Below are 15,769 nucleotides of genomic sequence, written 5' to 3'. Positions count from 1 at the left end.
CGTTCATTTCGAGTTTGAGACCCAAGTAATTATGTTGGGTTGATGAACGAGATAGTGGTTCAAAACTTAAATGAATCATTTGGAAAATAATTATCAATTTACCTACTTAATAAATTAACTAAATGTAAGTAGGCATGTACCTAGTACCTAGGTACTACCTACTTATAAATCTACTTTGGTCTTTGAGTAAAGTTCTATCAAACCAGAAAATAGCTGTTGAGCTCAAGTGTTAAGATTACTACTTACTCGAAATAAAGTAAATTAATAAATCATACCAAGGTACGAGCTGTTTGGTTTTTATATTTTTTTGGTTAGCTCACTTTCTTTTTGAAGATGTGTAGACCATAGAAAATTTAAATTGAAATAACATTAGTGTACACTTAGAACTAACAATAGATATTAATTATTATTTTATGAATCATTAGTGTAAAACCGAATTATGGAAACTCATCAGTGAAGTGGCCAAGTCCAATACTCTTGCATCGCTTGCCTAAACAGGCATTCCAGCGCAGCAGGTCACCATGGCAACCGCCGCCGCAATCCAACCCGTCCCGCCATCCATCTTCACATCGCGCAAAAAACAACTCTCCCACCCTAATAACTAAGAATGTTATCGCTTCCACACGCAGATGAAGTTATAACATTTCGTCACAAAACGTTACAATAGACACAAAACAATCATAACAATGAAATTGCGACCTTAATGTCTGCGAGTAAAGTGTCATTTCGATCGTGCGAATGACTTAAGAATAGCGACATAAGGAATTGTTTTATCTCTTTCACACGTCGTAAAGAGGAGATCGCGCGCACTCTCTCGCGGCGGGCCAATCCTTTCTTGCCGAGGACGGAATCGATTGCCTTGCAGTGTCCCGCTCTACCGCAGTTTTTGTCGGTACCTTCGTACCGATCCACTGTAATCCGTCTTCGGCGGCATTCATTCGAGACGTTAGATAAAAATCGGAATTGTAACGAAGCCCCGAATAAATTGACTCCGCGTCTTCCGATTCCATTTCTGATTTAGTACTTTATTATTTTTTTCTGAAGTTTAACTCTTATACTTTTCGAACAAATGTTTAGAAATTCGCAGCTTTTGTTTCGGGGGGTCGACACTCGACACTCGCCGTGCGGGATCGAAATGACCGTCTAGCGAGCAACGGCCGGTAATTGATTTAGTGTAATGGAAACGGGCAATGGAGCTGATGTATTATAATACGCGCGAGACAGATATACGTCAAAGGCACGCGCGGAAAGGAGATGGATGGCCCGGACACGTGCGACGCTGTAACGGTGCAAGTGCATTTCGGTGTTATCATAATTGTATCTCTACGCGGGTTACATAAAGTCTGATTTGGGTCGGTGATACGGGACCGTGGTTTTATTGTTATGAATGAGTCAATAGATGGCGTTGCCGTATCGATGTCGTATATTATTTGACAAGCGAAAGAATGATGTTTGGATTCCGCCTCGGCCGCGTGGTTCTAATTTCTTTCTAAATATCTCGGTATAGTGTTTATGATCTCTGATTAGTGCACAATGGTGGACTTTGGAGATTGATCGTTCATTACTTCAATTTGTTTTTTAATAACCTCTTTAATGATTATGATCTTGCACAGATGTTTGCTTTCGAAATTATAAGCTTCCTATTAGGTACCGTAGGCAGGTACCTAAGTACCTACCAACTTTCTGAATTAGTTTCTATCATCGATGGTTAATCTATACAGATTAAAAACAATAAATCAACTTTAGACGTTTTTATTATATTTCTAAGATAGCATCTAACTACTTACCTACCTACCGAATCTACGTATTTGTCTCAGATAAGTTTCACAACAGATGTATAAACCATCTAGGGATCTATTGAAGCTTGAAATTCACTATTTTTACCAACGAACTCTACCTAGTATATTATGCTTAATAGATCTCGTAACATTTTTGGGGGTAGCAAATTTTAACTTGCAACAAATACCCATAGAGCACAATTATTTTTTTTGAGATAGATTTTTAAAGAAAGTTATTTTAAAGGAAAACAACTGGAGTCTTGAGGTGTGGAAAACTCTGTAGGTATGAAATTAGTCACGAGCTTTCAACACTTCATTCTACAGAAGCGATTTGGCTGTCGAGTACCGGTGACAGTGTGGAGCCAGCTTTATAAATATTTGTTTAACTTTAAGCACCGTGTGGAGAGACACGATACTCCTTGTTGATTTGTAAAGATAATCTGTCTTTGTAAAGGGAAGCACTTTTCCATTTCACCTTTTACTTCAGTTCTTTTCACTTTTTGCTTTAGCAAAGGAAGACTTTTGACGCAAGACTAGGTGCCTCTTGTATTATTAACAGCTTTGCCAGGAGTTTTATAATATTTGTGGTACTAATTCAGATCAATGATTTTTAAGGAAAACATTGGAGTCTTCATATTATGTGGACAACACATCATTCTACAGAAGTGATTTCGATGTCGAGCATCGGTGATTGTGTGGAGCCAGCTTTATAAATAATATGTAAGTATTCGTTTAACTTTAAGCACCGTGTGGAGAGACGCGAGATAATCTATATTCAGGAAGGGAAGCATTTTTTCCTTTCACTTTTTACTTCACTTCTTTTCACTTTTCTCACTCACTCGTATTTTTGTGTAGGTATTGCAATAATTAGCCTGTACTTGTTGTAAATTGCAGTAATTAGCCTGTACTGTCCAGCAATTTTTCCACCAATCCCTAATCTTTGTATTTTCGGGCCACCTCGGGTTGCCACGTCGCCGGCGTTGATGGGGAATCTAGAAAGAAGCAGTTGTTGCCTACACAGCTATCATAAAACCTGAGGGAGGTACATACCTGGATATTCACCAGGACTGCCAAGGAACACTGAGGAGTACACCCTCCGCGCCACGTCGGGGGGTGAGGACCATTCCCTCCGCGACCCACACCATTTGCCTGCGAACAAAAAAATAATTACTGAACAGTTTCATCATCAAGCCATCGTTGACTCATTTTGACTATTGAGAACGATAGAGCCTCAATAGCTCAACGATTGAGGACTGAAATCCGAAAGGTCGGCGGTTCAAACCCCACCCGTTGCACTATTGTCCTAGCACTAGCTTTACGCTTAGTTGCAGGAGAAAGAAGACTACTATTACTCATGATTAGCATGGCTAATATTTTTTTTTTAAAAAGGGTCCACTCATAGAGCGGTTTGGCCATAGTTTACCACTGGCCAAGTGCGGATTGGCAGACTTCACACACCTTTGAGGACATTATGGTGAACTCTGGGTGTGCAGGTTTCCTCACGATATTTGCCTCTCAAAGTTAGATTCCCTAAATAAGAGTCCGACCTCTTGATCACTATAGTTCATCGCCGCTTACGGTAGGTTTAATCCAAATTACGGTACTTAAACTTTTCAAAATCACGTCATTACGTCCTTATTCATAAAAAATATAAAAGGTTCATTAAACTCTAAAAAAACACACACAAAATACGTCATTATAAACCTACTAAGTTAAGCGGGTTCAACTTGAGGATCACCGTGACTTGCTGGTTTTTTAGGGTTCCGTGCTCAAAAAGTGCCAAGGGACCCTATTACTAAGACTCCGCTATCCGTCCGTCCGTCTGTTGGTCTGTCAGCCGGCTGTATCTCTTGAACCCTAATAGGTAAAAATTTGAAGTATTCACACTATGTTTAGGTACAAAACATAACATAAAAGTTTTACAATAGCCGCCATAAAGATTTAAAAAAATTAAAAAGTGTTATTTATCGTTGTACGACGCGACGGTACGGAACCCTTCGTATGCAAATCCGACTCGCACTTGACCGATTTTACACATTTCATACAATCTGTGTTTTTTACATTAGAAAATTTAAAATATTATGGTTGTACCTATAAATTGCATAGAATATCTATTGGTAGTTTTAGGTAAAATTGAATAGATGAATGATTGTAGACTATTAGTTAGGTGCTGTTCAACCTACAACTTTTATAGGTAGTTTATTTTTCAAATGGCTGTAACAGACAGACAGATGGACAGACGGATGGCGGAAACTATAAAATTCCTTGTTTTATTACGGATCCCTAAAAAGCCATTACATTTCCTGCTAATGTTCCACGCATGCGATATTTTTTCAACCGATTTCGATTCCACAAAAAAACTGTTACATTAAGCTCTTGCCGCCTATCTAATGGAATCGTCCTTGTCTCAAGGGACATAACGTGTAAAGCATTTTTTTCTCCCATGACAATCTTGGCAATTTTATCAAGAGGCCAGAACCAAGGCAAAAATGTGAGAAGGACAGATTTATTCACTGTAGTGCGTTAAGAAAGAGATGGCAATAAATTAATGTCAGCGGCCATGGAATCAAAAAATCAATCGTTTCGAAAATAAACCTATAGGTAGTACCTACTATGAAAAAACAGTGATTTTTTTTGGATTGTAAAGTTCCTTGTACTTAGTATCAACAATTTATTAATTCATAGCTGTTAACATCCTGGGGTTTTACGCGGCATCGTATATTAAAATAATAGGTACAAAAAATAAATTGACTCAGACTGGAATGGAACCCTGGACCTCTTAAAGTCACAGTTTACACCACTGTTCCCTCTCTTTTTTTCATATCTAATGGATTCGTCCAACTCTCCCAGGACTTCAACGTCATTACGCGAAAAACATCCAGAGAAAGAGAAAAAATACTCAAAAAAACACCTCCTGGGAGCGCAAAGGTGTTGCCACCCTTCCTTACCCCAAAAATAAGGGGAGGCAATATCATACACCATTAGCAATTTTCCCACTTTTTTAACGGTGTCACACTGCATAAGATGGTAAGTGTATTTTTCTACAGTTAATAATAATAGAACGTACCGACGGCAAGGATGATTTCATTCTAAATATACCTAATTAAGTTTAGAGAATTTTAGAAAAGAAAAGAGAATCACATTACTACCTATGTTATAAATGCGAAAGGTGCCAGTTTGCTTTTTTTTAAGGTTTGTCCTTCAATCATGTCGCAACGGAACAACGTGTTAAGGTGATTTTTGTATGAATAGAGATCTGAAAAGTGACGTAGGCTACTTTTTATCCTGGAAAATTAAAAAGTTCCCAATTCCCAGATGAATATAGATCTGGAAAGTGACGTAGGCTACTTGTTATCCTGGAAAATTAAAAAAAATCCTAGAAAAAAAATTATCAAGTAATATCTGAAAAAAAAAAACAATGAACAAAACACAGAACATTAAAATTATCAAATAATAACTGTTGTTCAATTTAATTATTTAATTGAATAATAGCTTGGCAATAATGCAGTGTTTTAGCGCAGACACCGCATAAAGGGGGGAGGATTCACAATTCGAAATTTGAAAAAGAACGCAACCGCCATAATTTTCCCGCGCGCTATATACCTTTTTCGAAATTCGTAATTCGAACAAAAGCGCGCGGCGCAATGGTGCATGCATGATTGATAGCGGAGCGATGACGCCCGCGACTCCAAATGAACATTCGAATTTCGATTTCATGAAAATAAAAGCTCTTGACCTCTGTCTCTCTCTATTATATTTTTTACTAGCTGATGTCCGCGTGGATGTAGTTTTTTTAAAAATCCCGTGGGAACTCTTTAATTTTCCGGGATAAAAAGTAGCCAATATGCTAATCCAGGGTATAATCTATCTCCATTCTAAATTTCAGCCCAATCCGTTCAGTAGTTTTGCGTGAAGGAGTAACAAACATACACACACACATACATACACACAAACTTTTCCCTTTATAATATTAGTGTGAAGTGTGATAGTGTGATGTGATTTACGTGCTTTATTTTATTTATGCTATTTTACACTCCTAGTCAATTTTAGAGCCGATTTAATGAACGTCTCATAAAAATTAAGAACTTTTTAAATAGTTTGAAATGACTGTAACTTAAAAAAATTGATATCAAAAAAATTAAATAAGCGTTAAACGCATGCGTGTTTATTTTAAGCCGAAATTCCGTAAAATTCCCATTAAAAACTGTCAAAACGTCAATCAGTTTTTAATAAATAATTAAGCTTGAATATTTTTTTCTGATAAGACTGTTAGTAGGTATTTAAGATGGTCTTAAATCTTCTTATATATAAAAATCAATGTTTGTATGTTTGTGTTCTATAGGCGGCTAAACCGCTGATCAGATTGTTACGAAACTTTGGTAGGGTGTTCTGAGGGCGCCCGAGATAGTTCCTGCATCAAAAAATATATACATATATATATGAATTAAAAAAAAACATGTTTGTTTACGGCATTGCAACGCATGCCGGGTACAGCTAGTATTAAATAAATGTACTATAAAGTCGCTTGACTTTCTTAAGAAAAACACTAAGTATAGAGAATGAAAGCAGCCCGCCTGCATCTTTCCGTATAAAACTAGTACTGAACCGGTTTTATTGAAATTTTTACCACAAGATAGAGTAACTCTAGGAGAAGATTTCTACATCAAGATCTACATCTCAAAAGCCACCCGGACGATCGATAAGACAAAGATAACTAAAATTTATCCTTTCCCATACAAACTACATGAAGCATGTGCTTCAAAAGGATGCACGGCAAAATTAGTTTGATGGAACTGTTTGAAGTTTACCTAATCCTTCGACATTTCGGATATCAGAATTCAGTCAGCCATTTACATCGTTGAGCTATTGAAGCTCCTGGGCGCCAGTCCTTTAGAATTTGAGATACACTGTCTCTTTGTTACCATTATCGCAACCGTTCACAGTTACACGGGACGATGATAGGCAATTTGCGTCTTCGCCCCAAAACGGGGTCGCGTAATGTGGAATTACGTCGTTGAAAGCAAGGAAGACTCTAGAAAAAAGCCGAGAATTGCCCCATCGGCGCGAGAAGAACAAGTTAACTTAGCGCCATAAACAAATACTAAAAAATCTTGCAGCCGAATAATGCGGTGCCAACGAGTTATCAATTACTAGAGTTTGAAATGTTCTACAAAATCACCTCAACCTGATTGGTTTGCAACTTGCAAAGGGGGATCGATCGTTTGAGTTTTTAACCCCCGACCCAAAGAGAGGGGTGTTATAAGTTTGACGTGTGTATCTGTGTATTCTGTGGCATCGTAGCTACTAAACTAACAAACCGATTTTAGTTTTTTTTTTTCGTTTTTTGTTTCAAAGGTGGCTTGGCTTGATCGAGAGTGTTCTTAGCTATAATCCAAGAAAAGCGGTTCAAGGGTTTGAAAGTTATCAGCTCTTTTCTAGTTATTACTGTAACCTTCACTTGTCGAGGGTGTTATAAATTTTTAACTTACACTTGGTTGACAATACAGTAAATGGTATAGGACCTTCTTGGACTGTTTGTCCGTAATTCTAAATAGAATAATGGTGAACGTCTGCATGAACGGAACGCGAACGGTTTATACGGTGCCCTCATCGCCAAGTCTGGGTTATCAATTTTAAAAGGTAATACACACACATAAAACACAGTAAAAAGTGACACAGTTTATTCCAGGGCTTCTTCTGCTTGAGGCATTCTGGCAATTTCCTAATATTAGACGTTTATAATTTTATTGGACGTTTTTTCGATGATTAATATATGAAGTTAGCTCCTCCCGGCATATTCAACTCAATGGTAACCTCCATAAACAAATACTAAAAATCTTGTAACCGAAATAAGGCAGCACTCTAAATAAGAATTAAAGTAAAATTGCTGAGGTGTGACCCCCCACAGCAGCGTATAACCACGCGACTGTATTCATAAGGCGAAAAATTGTAATAACCCCGTGGATATCGGAGGGCGGGCGAGGTGGCAATGCCGCGTTATTTATACGAGGGCGAGCCCTAGCTCGTAGGTGTTTGTTAAGGAAATTGTCTAATGGTAGACGCACATCACACGTTTAAAACATGATTGTTCACCCGCGGTTTTTATCTGCAGTTAAAATTGCAACCAAACTACATCCATACTAATATTATACATGCGAAAGTGTGTCTGTCTGTTTGTTTGCTAGCTTTTCACGGCCCAACAGTCGAACCGATTTTGACGTTTGGTACACAGTTAGCTTATATCCCGGTGACGGACATAGGTTATTTTTTATCCCGGAAAACGAAACAGTTCCCACGGGATCTTTAAAAATATACTTAGGTATACACTTACTTAGGATATATACTTAGTTAGGCATTCCGAACCAGTGGCAGATTCTCCTGACGATTCAAAAATATTTGTAAATGTCTATATTGAATAAACATATTTTGAATTTTGGTTTAGTATGTATCTAATAAGTATTCGTAGTTTGTACTAGTATTCATGAACCTATTTAGAAGCATGCATTTTCCAAAAATCAAACCAAACTATATAAACCGTCCGAGCATAAATTAACACCGACTGCATGCATATCAGTAAATCTTTAATTATTCGTAACAATTTGTTTAGTAATCAAAAGTGTCAGAATATTTTCAAACATGGCCACGTTAACCAATAATTAACGCGATAAAAATGATAAAAAACAGAACGAGAACACAATAGAACAACGTTTTAGAGAGTGGTGATTACACATTCATAATTCTTTTCGTGTTTCCCGAATTAAAACAATTGTTGCTTCCAAAACTGTTTCTTGATCAGAATGGCCGGATCGCTGTATAATAACAGTGGATAAGGAATCGTAGGCTAGGAGCTGGTGGACTTTTTGTTTCTAGAGTATAAACCCGTCCTAACTTAAGTTAGAATTCCATCCATATCCATACTATTCCATATCTGCTAATCATCACACTAATATTATAAAGGCGAAAGTTTGTGTGTATGTGTGTTTGTTACTTTTTCATGCAAAAACTATCAGCAGGATTTGGCCGAAATTTTGAAAATAGGATTTGATACAGGGATAGATTATACCCTGGATTAACACATAGGCTACTTTTAATTAGGAAAATTTAACAGATCCTACTGGATAAAAAAAAAAACTATATCCATGCGAATAAATGTGAAAGAGTGTCCATCTCTCTGCTAAATTGTCAAGCGCCATTTGTTTAACTGATTTTGATGTTCACAGAAAAGCTTGCAACTTGCAAGCTAACTCTTTACCAGGCTAGACTACTTTTCAATTTAAGAAAATCAAAGAGCTCTCAGGGGATTTTTAAAAAGTTTAAATCCAAATGAAGTAATGAAGTGAAATATCGTGTTGTAATGAAGTATAAGTTACGTGTGTGCACGTAATGCCACGAACTGAAGTCGCTGGAGTGAGATCGCACGAGCAGCAGTATAAAATTCATAGCCACGACCACTCTGTCAAGAGTGAACGATTGAGATTAAGAAGAATGATTTATCGTACCTAAACCAATAATACCTAAAGTAAAACAATAAATACCAATGATAGAAATTCAAGTAGCGGTCTTTAAAAACTGAAATTAAATATTTTTAAATAAATATTTCACTTTTAAAAACTTTTATGGAAATTCCAGAAAGGTGTTATTTTCGTCAATTTATGTGCATAGATTGTCTGCCAGCTCTCACAGTACAAGGAATTAGTTCTCCCGGAGTATAATTTGTAGGAACCGACAATTATTTTTACAGAATAATCACTATTAATTATTGTTTTATCGTTTCGCCTCGTTTCTTTGTTTCGTTGATTCCCGTTCAGACGCTCGGGGTGTTGCTTTTGTCAGTAGGCTTAACACGAGTTAGTACTCGATAACGTTGATAGATCTCGAGTATCGAAACGTGTACGAATGTCAGAGTAAAATACAAACCAATGTCCCTATAGTGTGAATTCGTCCATAATTTTGTCAGCGCCCAAAGCAGAAACATTGTACGAGTAAATCAAAAATCTGGCACCACTGTATCTGTTTCTGTGTCGTATTCCTCATTTGCTAAGGGTTAAGACCCCATTTCCATTAATCACATTATGGTTAATGTAATTTCTAGAGAAAATAACGCGGTAGTCCTATTAAGTAAGATACTACTTATTAAACTTGTTCAACTTAGAGAGTTCGAATCTTATAGGCTTACGATTATTGTTATCACATTTGCTCCCAGCAGCACGTGCTCTCCAGCACAGCATAGAGGAAACAAAAAGCCAAATTGGGATCCCCAAAATTGGTCACCCATCCACGTACCGGCTTAGGTCAAAGTTGTTTACCCAGCGGCGCATTCAATTCATAAGCGCTGCGATTCGTGCCTTTCCTGCGCGCTGCTTTCACTTAGTACTGAAAGAACGACGTAAAAGTTCAATCACCTATGATTTCGATGTTCGAAATCGATCAACTTTGTCGAGAAGTGCAATCTGGTGCTAAGGCTAGTAGGTACTGATTGCGGTTTGCGCATCACTCTGGGGCTCAGACGAGGTTTTTGGTTTCGTTTTTCGTGAACCTTTTTATAAATATGTAGATTGGTAGATTGTTATTGTTTTTCTTCCTTTTTAATTGCTGTTTTTAAGCTTTTGTTCTGTTTTTTGTTTATAAATAGGTAGGTTTGTTGAAATGAAATAAGTGGAAGGATCATATGAATCGTACGTAAATGATTATGATTTATTAAAATTTTAAAATATCTACATTCCTACTTTACAAAGTATCTATTAAAGTTGTTTTTATTTTTAGATATTAATTACGCATCTACGATCCAGATAACCGTTTCTAAAGTTGACTTTTTATTATGTTGTTTATTACGTAATACGAAACTCTGAATTTAATCTTATACCTTATTTACTTAGGGTATTTCGAATAGTTATTACCCAACTTTATTTTGTAAAGCCTACTATTTAAAGTTAAAAACCAAGTTCGTCCATTTCATATTTATAGTAATTTTTAAATTGAAAATATTACGATAAAACTTAATTGTTTAATACGTACGTACCTACTTAGATACAAAATACAAAAAGTTTTTTTAGTTAGAGGTCATTTTTTTTCTTAAAAAGGGAGAAATTCCAAAGATGAAAAATAAATAATACCAATGCACCCGAATAATAATATAAAGGCCGCGATGTCCCTCTTCTCACGATAAATCACTCTTTTCTCCCGAGACACCCCGTGTTTTATGTGGCCCTCGTATACTTCGGCTGTCGGGTCTCTTTCGACTCATTTTTTACCCAGTTCTTAATCTTATTTTTATAATTCTTGTATAGTTAGAATTCAATTCTATCTTATAATTTTGACCGTAGCCTTAAATAATTGAACATGAAATCTACAGTTGAGCAATCATGGATGTTTAAACCAGAAATGCAAATCCGTTCTCTGCCTAAAATTTTTTTGTTATGATAGGTATAAGTAGGTAGACTAAAAGCTAGGCTGAGCTTATCTTTAAAAAAATCGTAGATTCAGAGATAGAGAGAGAGTCACGTGGCCAGCATGGCGGACTATGACTCAGAGACCTGTGCTCAGTAGTTGGGTTAATCATGTTGATGATGATGATGATAACTAAGGACAACGGCTGAGTCTAAAATTTGAGATTTTGCATATAGCTAGTTCTTCACGCACAACAGACGGAAACGTTTAAATGCGGAAACCAGCCCAGAGAGAAGAAAGAAGAGAGAAGAAAGTAGTTCTTGTCTATTGCTCAGTAAGTTAAGTTTTAGGTAAGTATTTAAGTTTCATTTATTAGTAGATATAAGTATTTGTATTCATTCTGTGTACCGTGTTTGCGCTATAACCATAGTCCCGAATAAAAGAATATTTATTTATTTATTCTATTGTAGAACCCACTCGGAAAATTCAGAGCGAAATTTCACCCAGGCGAAGCCGGGGCGAATTGTAACTTTTCAATAAAGAAAAACTCGTGGCATTTTTGCAGCGTCCGTTATAACGCCCCAGAACCTCAAAAGGTAGAAAGTACCTACGTATAGGTACATAGGCAGCCAATATCCTCAGGTCTATAAAGCAATTTCCTTAATGGTGCGCCCATAGCTCTGCGAGTCGCTTCGATCCCTTATCGCCCCCCCCCCACCCCCCCCCCCGCGGCCCGGGTCTGCTCCGGGAAATTAAATTTATGTAAAAATTCCTGCCCATAGGTATTTTGCGCCTCAAACTCATCAATGGATTGCTGTTTTTCTTGCTAGTAAACTGACTATCTGATGAACTTGTAAAAGCCTAATTGAATAAAAATAATTTGAGCAGCCGCCGAGTTTCTTGCTGGTTCTTCTCGGTAGGAACGGCATTCCGAACCAGTGGTAAATTATTTGACGATTCAAAAGCACTTGTAAAAGTCTATATGAATAAAAATCTATTCTATTCTATTCTATTCTATTTTGAATTTGAATTTGAACTTGGTCGTGAAAAAACAGACTCATCTCTCTTGGTCGCATTAGTTAGGTAATACCAGTAAAAGACTTGCAATGACTTATGACAGTAGACTTTTGATGAGACCAAAAGACTTGTAAAAAACCTGTCAAGTACCAGTCGGAGTCACAAACGAATGGATCCGTATCATCGTACAAGAAATAATACTTTCATTTAAATTTTTATGGCGGCCATTTCGATTTTTTTTTGATTTATAGCAGCAATAGAAATACAAATTCTGTGAAAATTTCAACTCTCTACCTATTATGGTTCACGAGATGCAGCCCGCTGGCAGACAGACGGACAGCAAAGGCTAAATAGGGTCCCGTTGGCTTACCCTTTGAGTACGGACCCCTAAAAAAGGAACTCACTGCTGAGACGCATCTCCTCTTAGGATAAGAAGTGTGTCTGCTCGTCTATCTGTTAGCTTTTTATCTATTTAACCGATTTTAATGAAATTTGGTACAGTAGTTGCTTCCATGCCAGGAACGAATGGTTAATACTAAGGCTACTTTTTACTTTTGAAAATTAAATAGTTCCCACAAGATTTTAGAAACCTAAATCCATGTCGAAGAAGCCGCGGGCATCATCTACTGAGCCGGGAGATACCTTCCATTCCGGAGCGATATCCGGAAAATCTGGAACCTACACGAACGAAGTCGCGAGCTCCATGTTGTTGTAAATAAGTAACTTAGATATAAATTCTGCATGAACAATAAACAGAAACGTTGGGGCGTCAATTGAATTAGCAAAGTCAAAGGTTCCCAACATTCGGAGCTAAATAAATTATGCGAAGTTACATTAAGTACAAGAATTTGGAATTGCTTCAACAAAATACCTATATATCCGTCTCTATAATGTCTATTACATGCAGAAATAATTATAATATGTACTTAACAATAATTTAACATCAGCAGACCATGAAAACCGTGAGTTTTTTATACCGTTACAAGTTAGCCCTTGCCTGCAATCTCACCTGGTGGTAAGTGATGGTGCAGTTTAAGTTAAAGCAGTAAAGTTTCTACGCGGCATCGTACTGGAACGCTAGGTCACTAGGCGGCACTGCTTTGCCAGTATGTTGGTAACTAGCCACGGCAGAAGCCTCTCACTAGACCAGACCAGAGACAAGTTAGGAATTACATTGCCCCTGCCGGAAATCGAACCCAGGACCTCCCACTTATCAGCGCGTTAACCACTGCGCGGACGGTCATCAAAATAACATAGTAACGATAATACCCTAACACTGGCAGCCGACCGTGAAAAAAGTGAGTAATAAAAAAATGCATTTTTAAAGCCAAGCTAATTACGCCCGCCCAAAGATAGGGCGGGAAACCGCCCATCGCCACCTTAGCCTAACGCCTATAAGAAACATTATCCCGCGACTGGACCAGTCTTATACTCTCTTATCGAAAACGTGCAATGTCCCACAGACAGAAAATCGTCATAAGAAAGCTTGTAACTGTCAAACGAAAAGAGATCATGAAACGTGAAAAATAGAGTATGAATTCGCTCGGCGGAGGAAAGGGTCGATGCCTTGCCTGGGGGGATGTATTCTAGGTACATCATCCGTAGGTACAGACTACAGAACTACAGTCTACGGAGTCAAACTCAGATCGATATTGTACCTACAGTTAGGCACTTGTCCCACCGCCGACGATTAGCGAGAAATGACTTGAACTAACGAGTGCGTTACAAGGAAACACAAATGAAACATATAGACTGATGAACACATAACTTCTCCTTTGCGTGGCGCAGTCAAGTAAAAACTAGAAATGAGTTGACGAGAAACGAGTGCGTAGTTTTGATAAGTGTGGGCTATGTAGGAGTGAGTTTGAGAGTTATCAGCTCTTTTCTAGTTACTGTAACCTTCACTTGTCGTTGGTGTTATAAATTTTTAATTTACACTTGTTCTATTGACACGGAATCACAGTAATTTTATACGCCATGATTTCGCACGCCATGCTTGACAGGACATGACTGTGTTGATATAATATTGATTCTTAAAAGATTAATTTTAATGATTATATTAAGTATGTTGCATTTACGATATTCTGGCTAAATAAACTATTATAATTATATTGATTAATATCGACTGTTCGTTTCTTGAGCGTGAAGATAGTACATAGCTAGTCGCTTTCTCGTTGGCGGTGGGACAAGTGCCTAAGGTAGTGTTTGTTTTTAGACGATGTCAAAATCGCTTAGCTCACGAAGTTACGACGCTCTTCCTTGTTTGCGGCCGAAAATATCTTGCTACGTAGCCAGCTGGAATTTCCCAGATAGCTGTCTTTGAGGGAATACATGACGGCCGCTTAATTTATTGGCAGAGTTCACGTTACTGTGGAATGTGAACTTTGTGTGACCGCTGCGAACCGAAATTAATCGCTAACTTCGTTTTATATCAAGATCAATGAATTTACGTGTTTTATGTAAAAATTATTTTATGTTTGAAAAGAGCAACTGTTGAGTTTCTTGCAGGCTCTTCCCAGTAGAAGCTATTTTCCGAACCGGTGGTAGAGTCATCGATGTCACCCGATGTAACATAAAAGACTATAGTTGTTACTTATAATACCTACATGAAATAAATATCTAAATTTTGACTTTTTGACTTTTTTTTTTCAACAATTTTCTGTAAGTACGTAAGTAAGTACCAATTTTCGACAAAATTGCTTAAACCAGCCATAAAAAGATAACTAACAGACAGATATGATTTCGCATTCATAACATTAGTAAAGATTTAAAGTGTAATATAAAAATAAAAACTAAAAGTCATTTCACTACTCCATTGTGTAAAAGAGTCATAAGCTAGTTGTAAACATATTCAAGTCCCCTCTATCTAATTAACGTAAGAGATTAATAGCTTATGTCACAGAATTCCAAAGTGGCGTACTTTGCGCTAGTGTGGGTGAATAGCCTGTCAACTTGCGAGCCAAAAAATGATCACCTACGACTGCGTTCAATCCAAAAATAATATTGTTATGTTAATTCTTAAAGTAATAGGTAGGTACTTTAATTAAAATATTACAACAACACTTAAAGCTAGCCCTATCTAACTAATATACAAATCATGCCTGCGTGGAATGGTGCCAAGAATACTGGCTGCATTTCCGCGCTGGACAGCCAGGCTGATCCGTTGCGCAAAAAATGCGCCAGCCCTTTTATCACCCGATGAGGCTTAATCGCGGTGAAATGTCTCGTAAGTTACAAAATTTTATAGCGATTAACAGTCAAGACATCTGTAGGTCTATTCCGGAAAACCTGTATCAATCATTATTACAGTCGCAATTGTTGTGATTGGCTGAATTGATGGTATTCTTGTTGCAACAATGCATTGTAACCAATAGTGAGCGAGCGTCAAGCAATCAAAGGCGATCGTGACATTGTAGCTGTCATTCTATCGCAATCGAGCTGCAGCTTCCTATTCGATATCCGGTTTCGGCCCACTACTGAGTGTGAGTCTCCTCTCAGAATGAGGAAGATGGGTTTAGGCCATAGTCTGCCACGCTGGCCCAGTGCGGATTGGCAGACTTCACGTTCCTTTGTGAAGATTACGGAGA

The 15,769-nt window shown here is 37.6% G+C and overlaps 1 protein-coding gene and 1 long non-coding RNA gene across 4 annotated transcripts in view; one reads left to right on the top strand and one right to left on the bottom strand.

The window, feature by feature from the left end:
* Window positions 1-14,982, top strand: part of LOC123875265 — a 29,534-nt gene extending 14,552 nt beyond the window's left edge. Inside the window, exons 3-4 of the long non-coding RNA XR_006798116.1 lie at window positions 9,145-9,273; window positions 14,956-14,982. This is a non-coding gene — a long non-coding RNA (uncharacterized LOC123875265). The remainder of the gene's footprint in view (window positions 1-9,144; window positions 9,274-14,955) is intronic.
* The window catches only part of LOC123875258 (homeobox protein homothorax), a 476,104-nt gene that overhangs the window by 184,499 nt on the left and 275,836 nt on the right, over window positions 1-15,769 (bottom strand). For all 3 annotated transcript variants that reach the window (XM_045921002.1, XM_045921003.1, XM_045921004.1), the window contains exon 9: window positions 2,829-2,927. In XM_045921002.1, the coding sequence (XP_045776958.1) occupies window positions 2,829-2,927 (99 nt within the window). The remainder of the gene's footprint in view (window positions 1-2,828; window positions 2,928-15,769) is intronic.

The sequence above is a fragment of the Maniola jurtina genome, chromosome 19 (assembly GCF_905333055.1).
Source record: "Maniola jurtina chromosome 19, ilManJurt1.1, whole genome shotgun sequence".
Taxonomy (NCBI): domain Eukaryota; kingdom Metazoa; phylum Arthropoda; class Insecta; order Lepidoptera; family Nymphalidae; genus Maniola; species Maniola jurtina.
The sequence above is the reverse complement of the archived record's forward strand: the minus strand, read 5'-3'. Positions and strand labels throughout refer to the sequence as shown.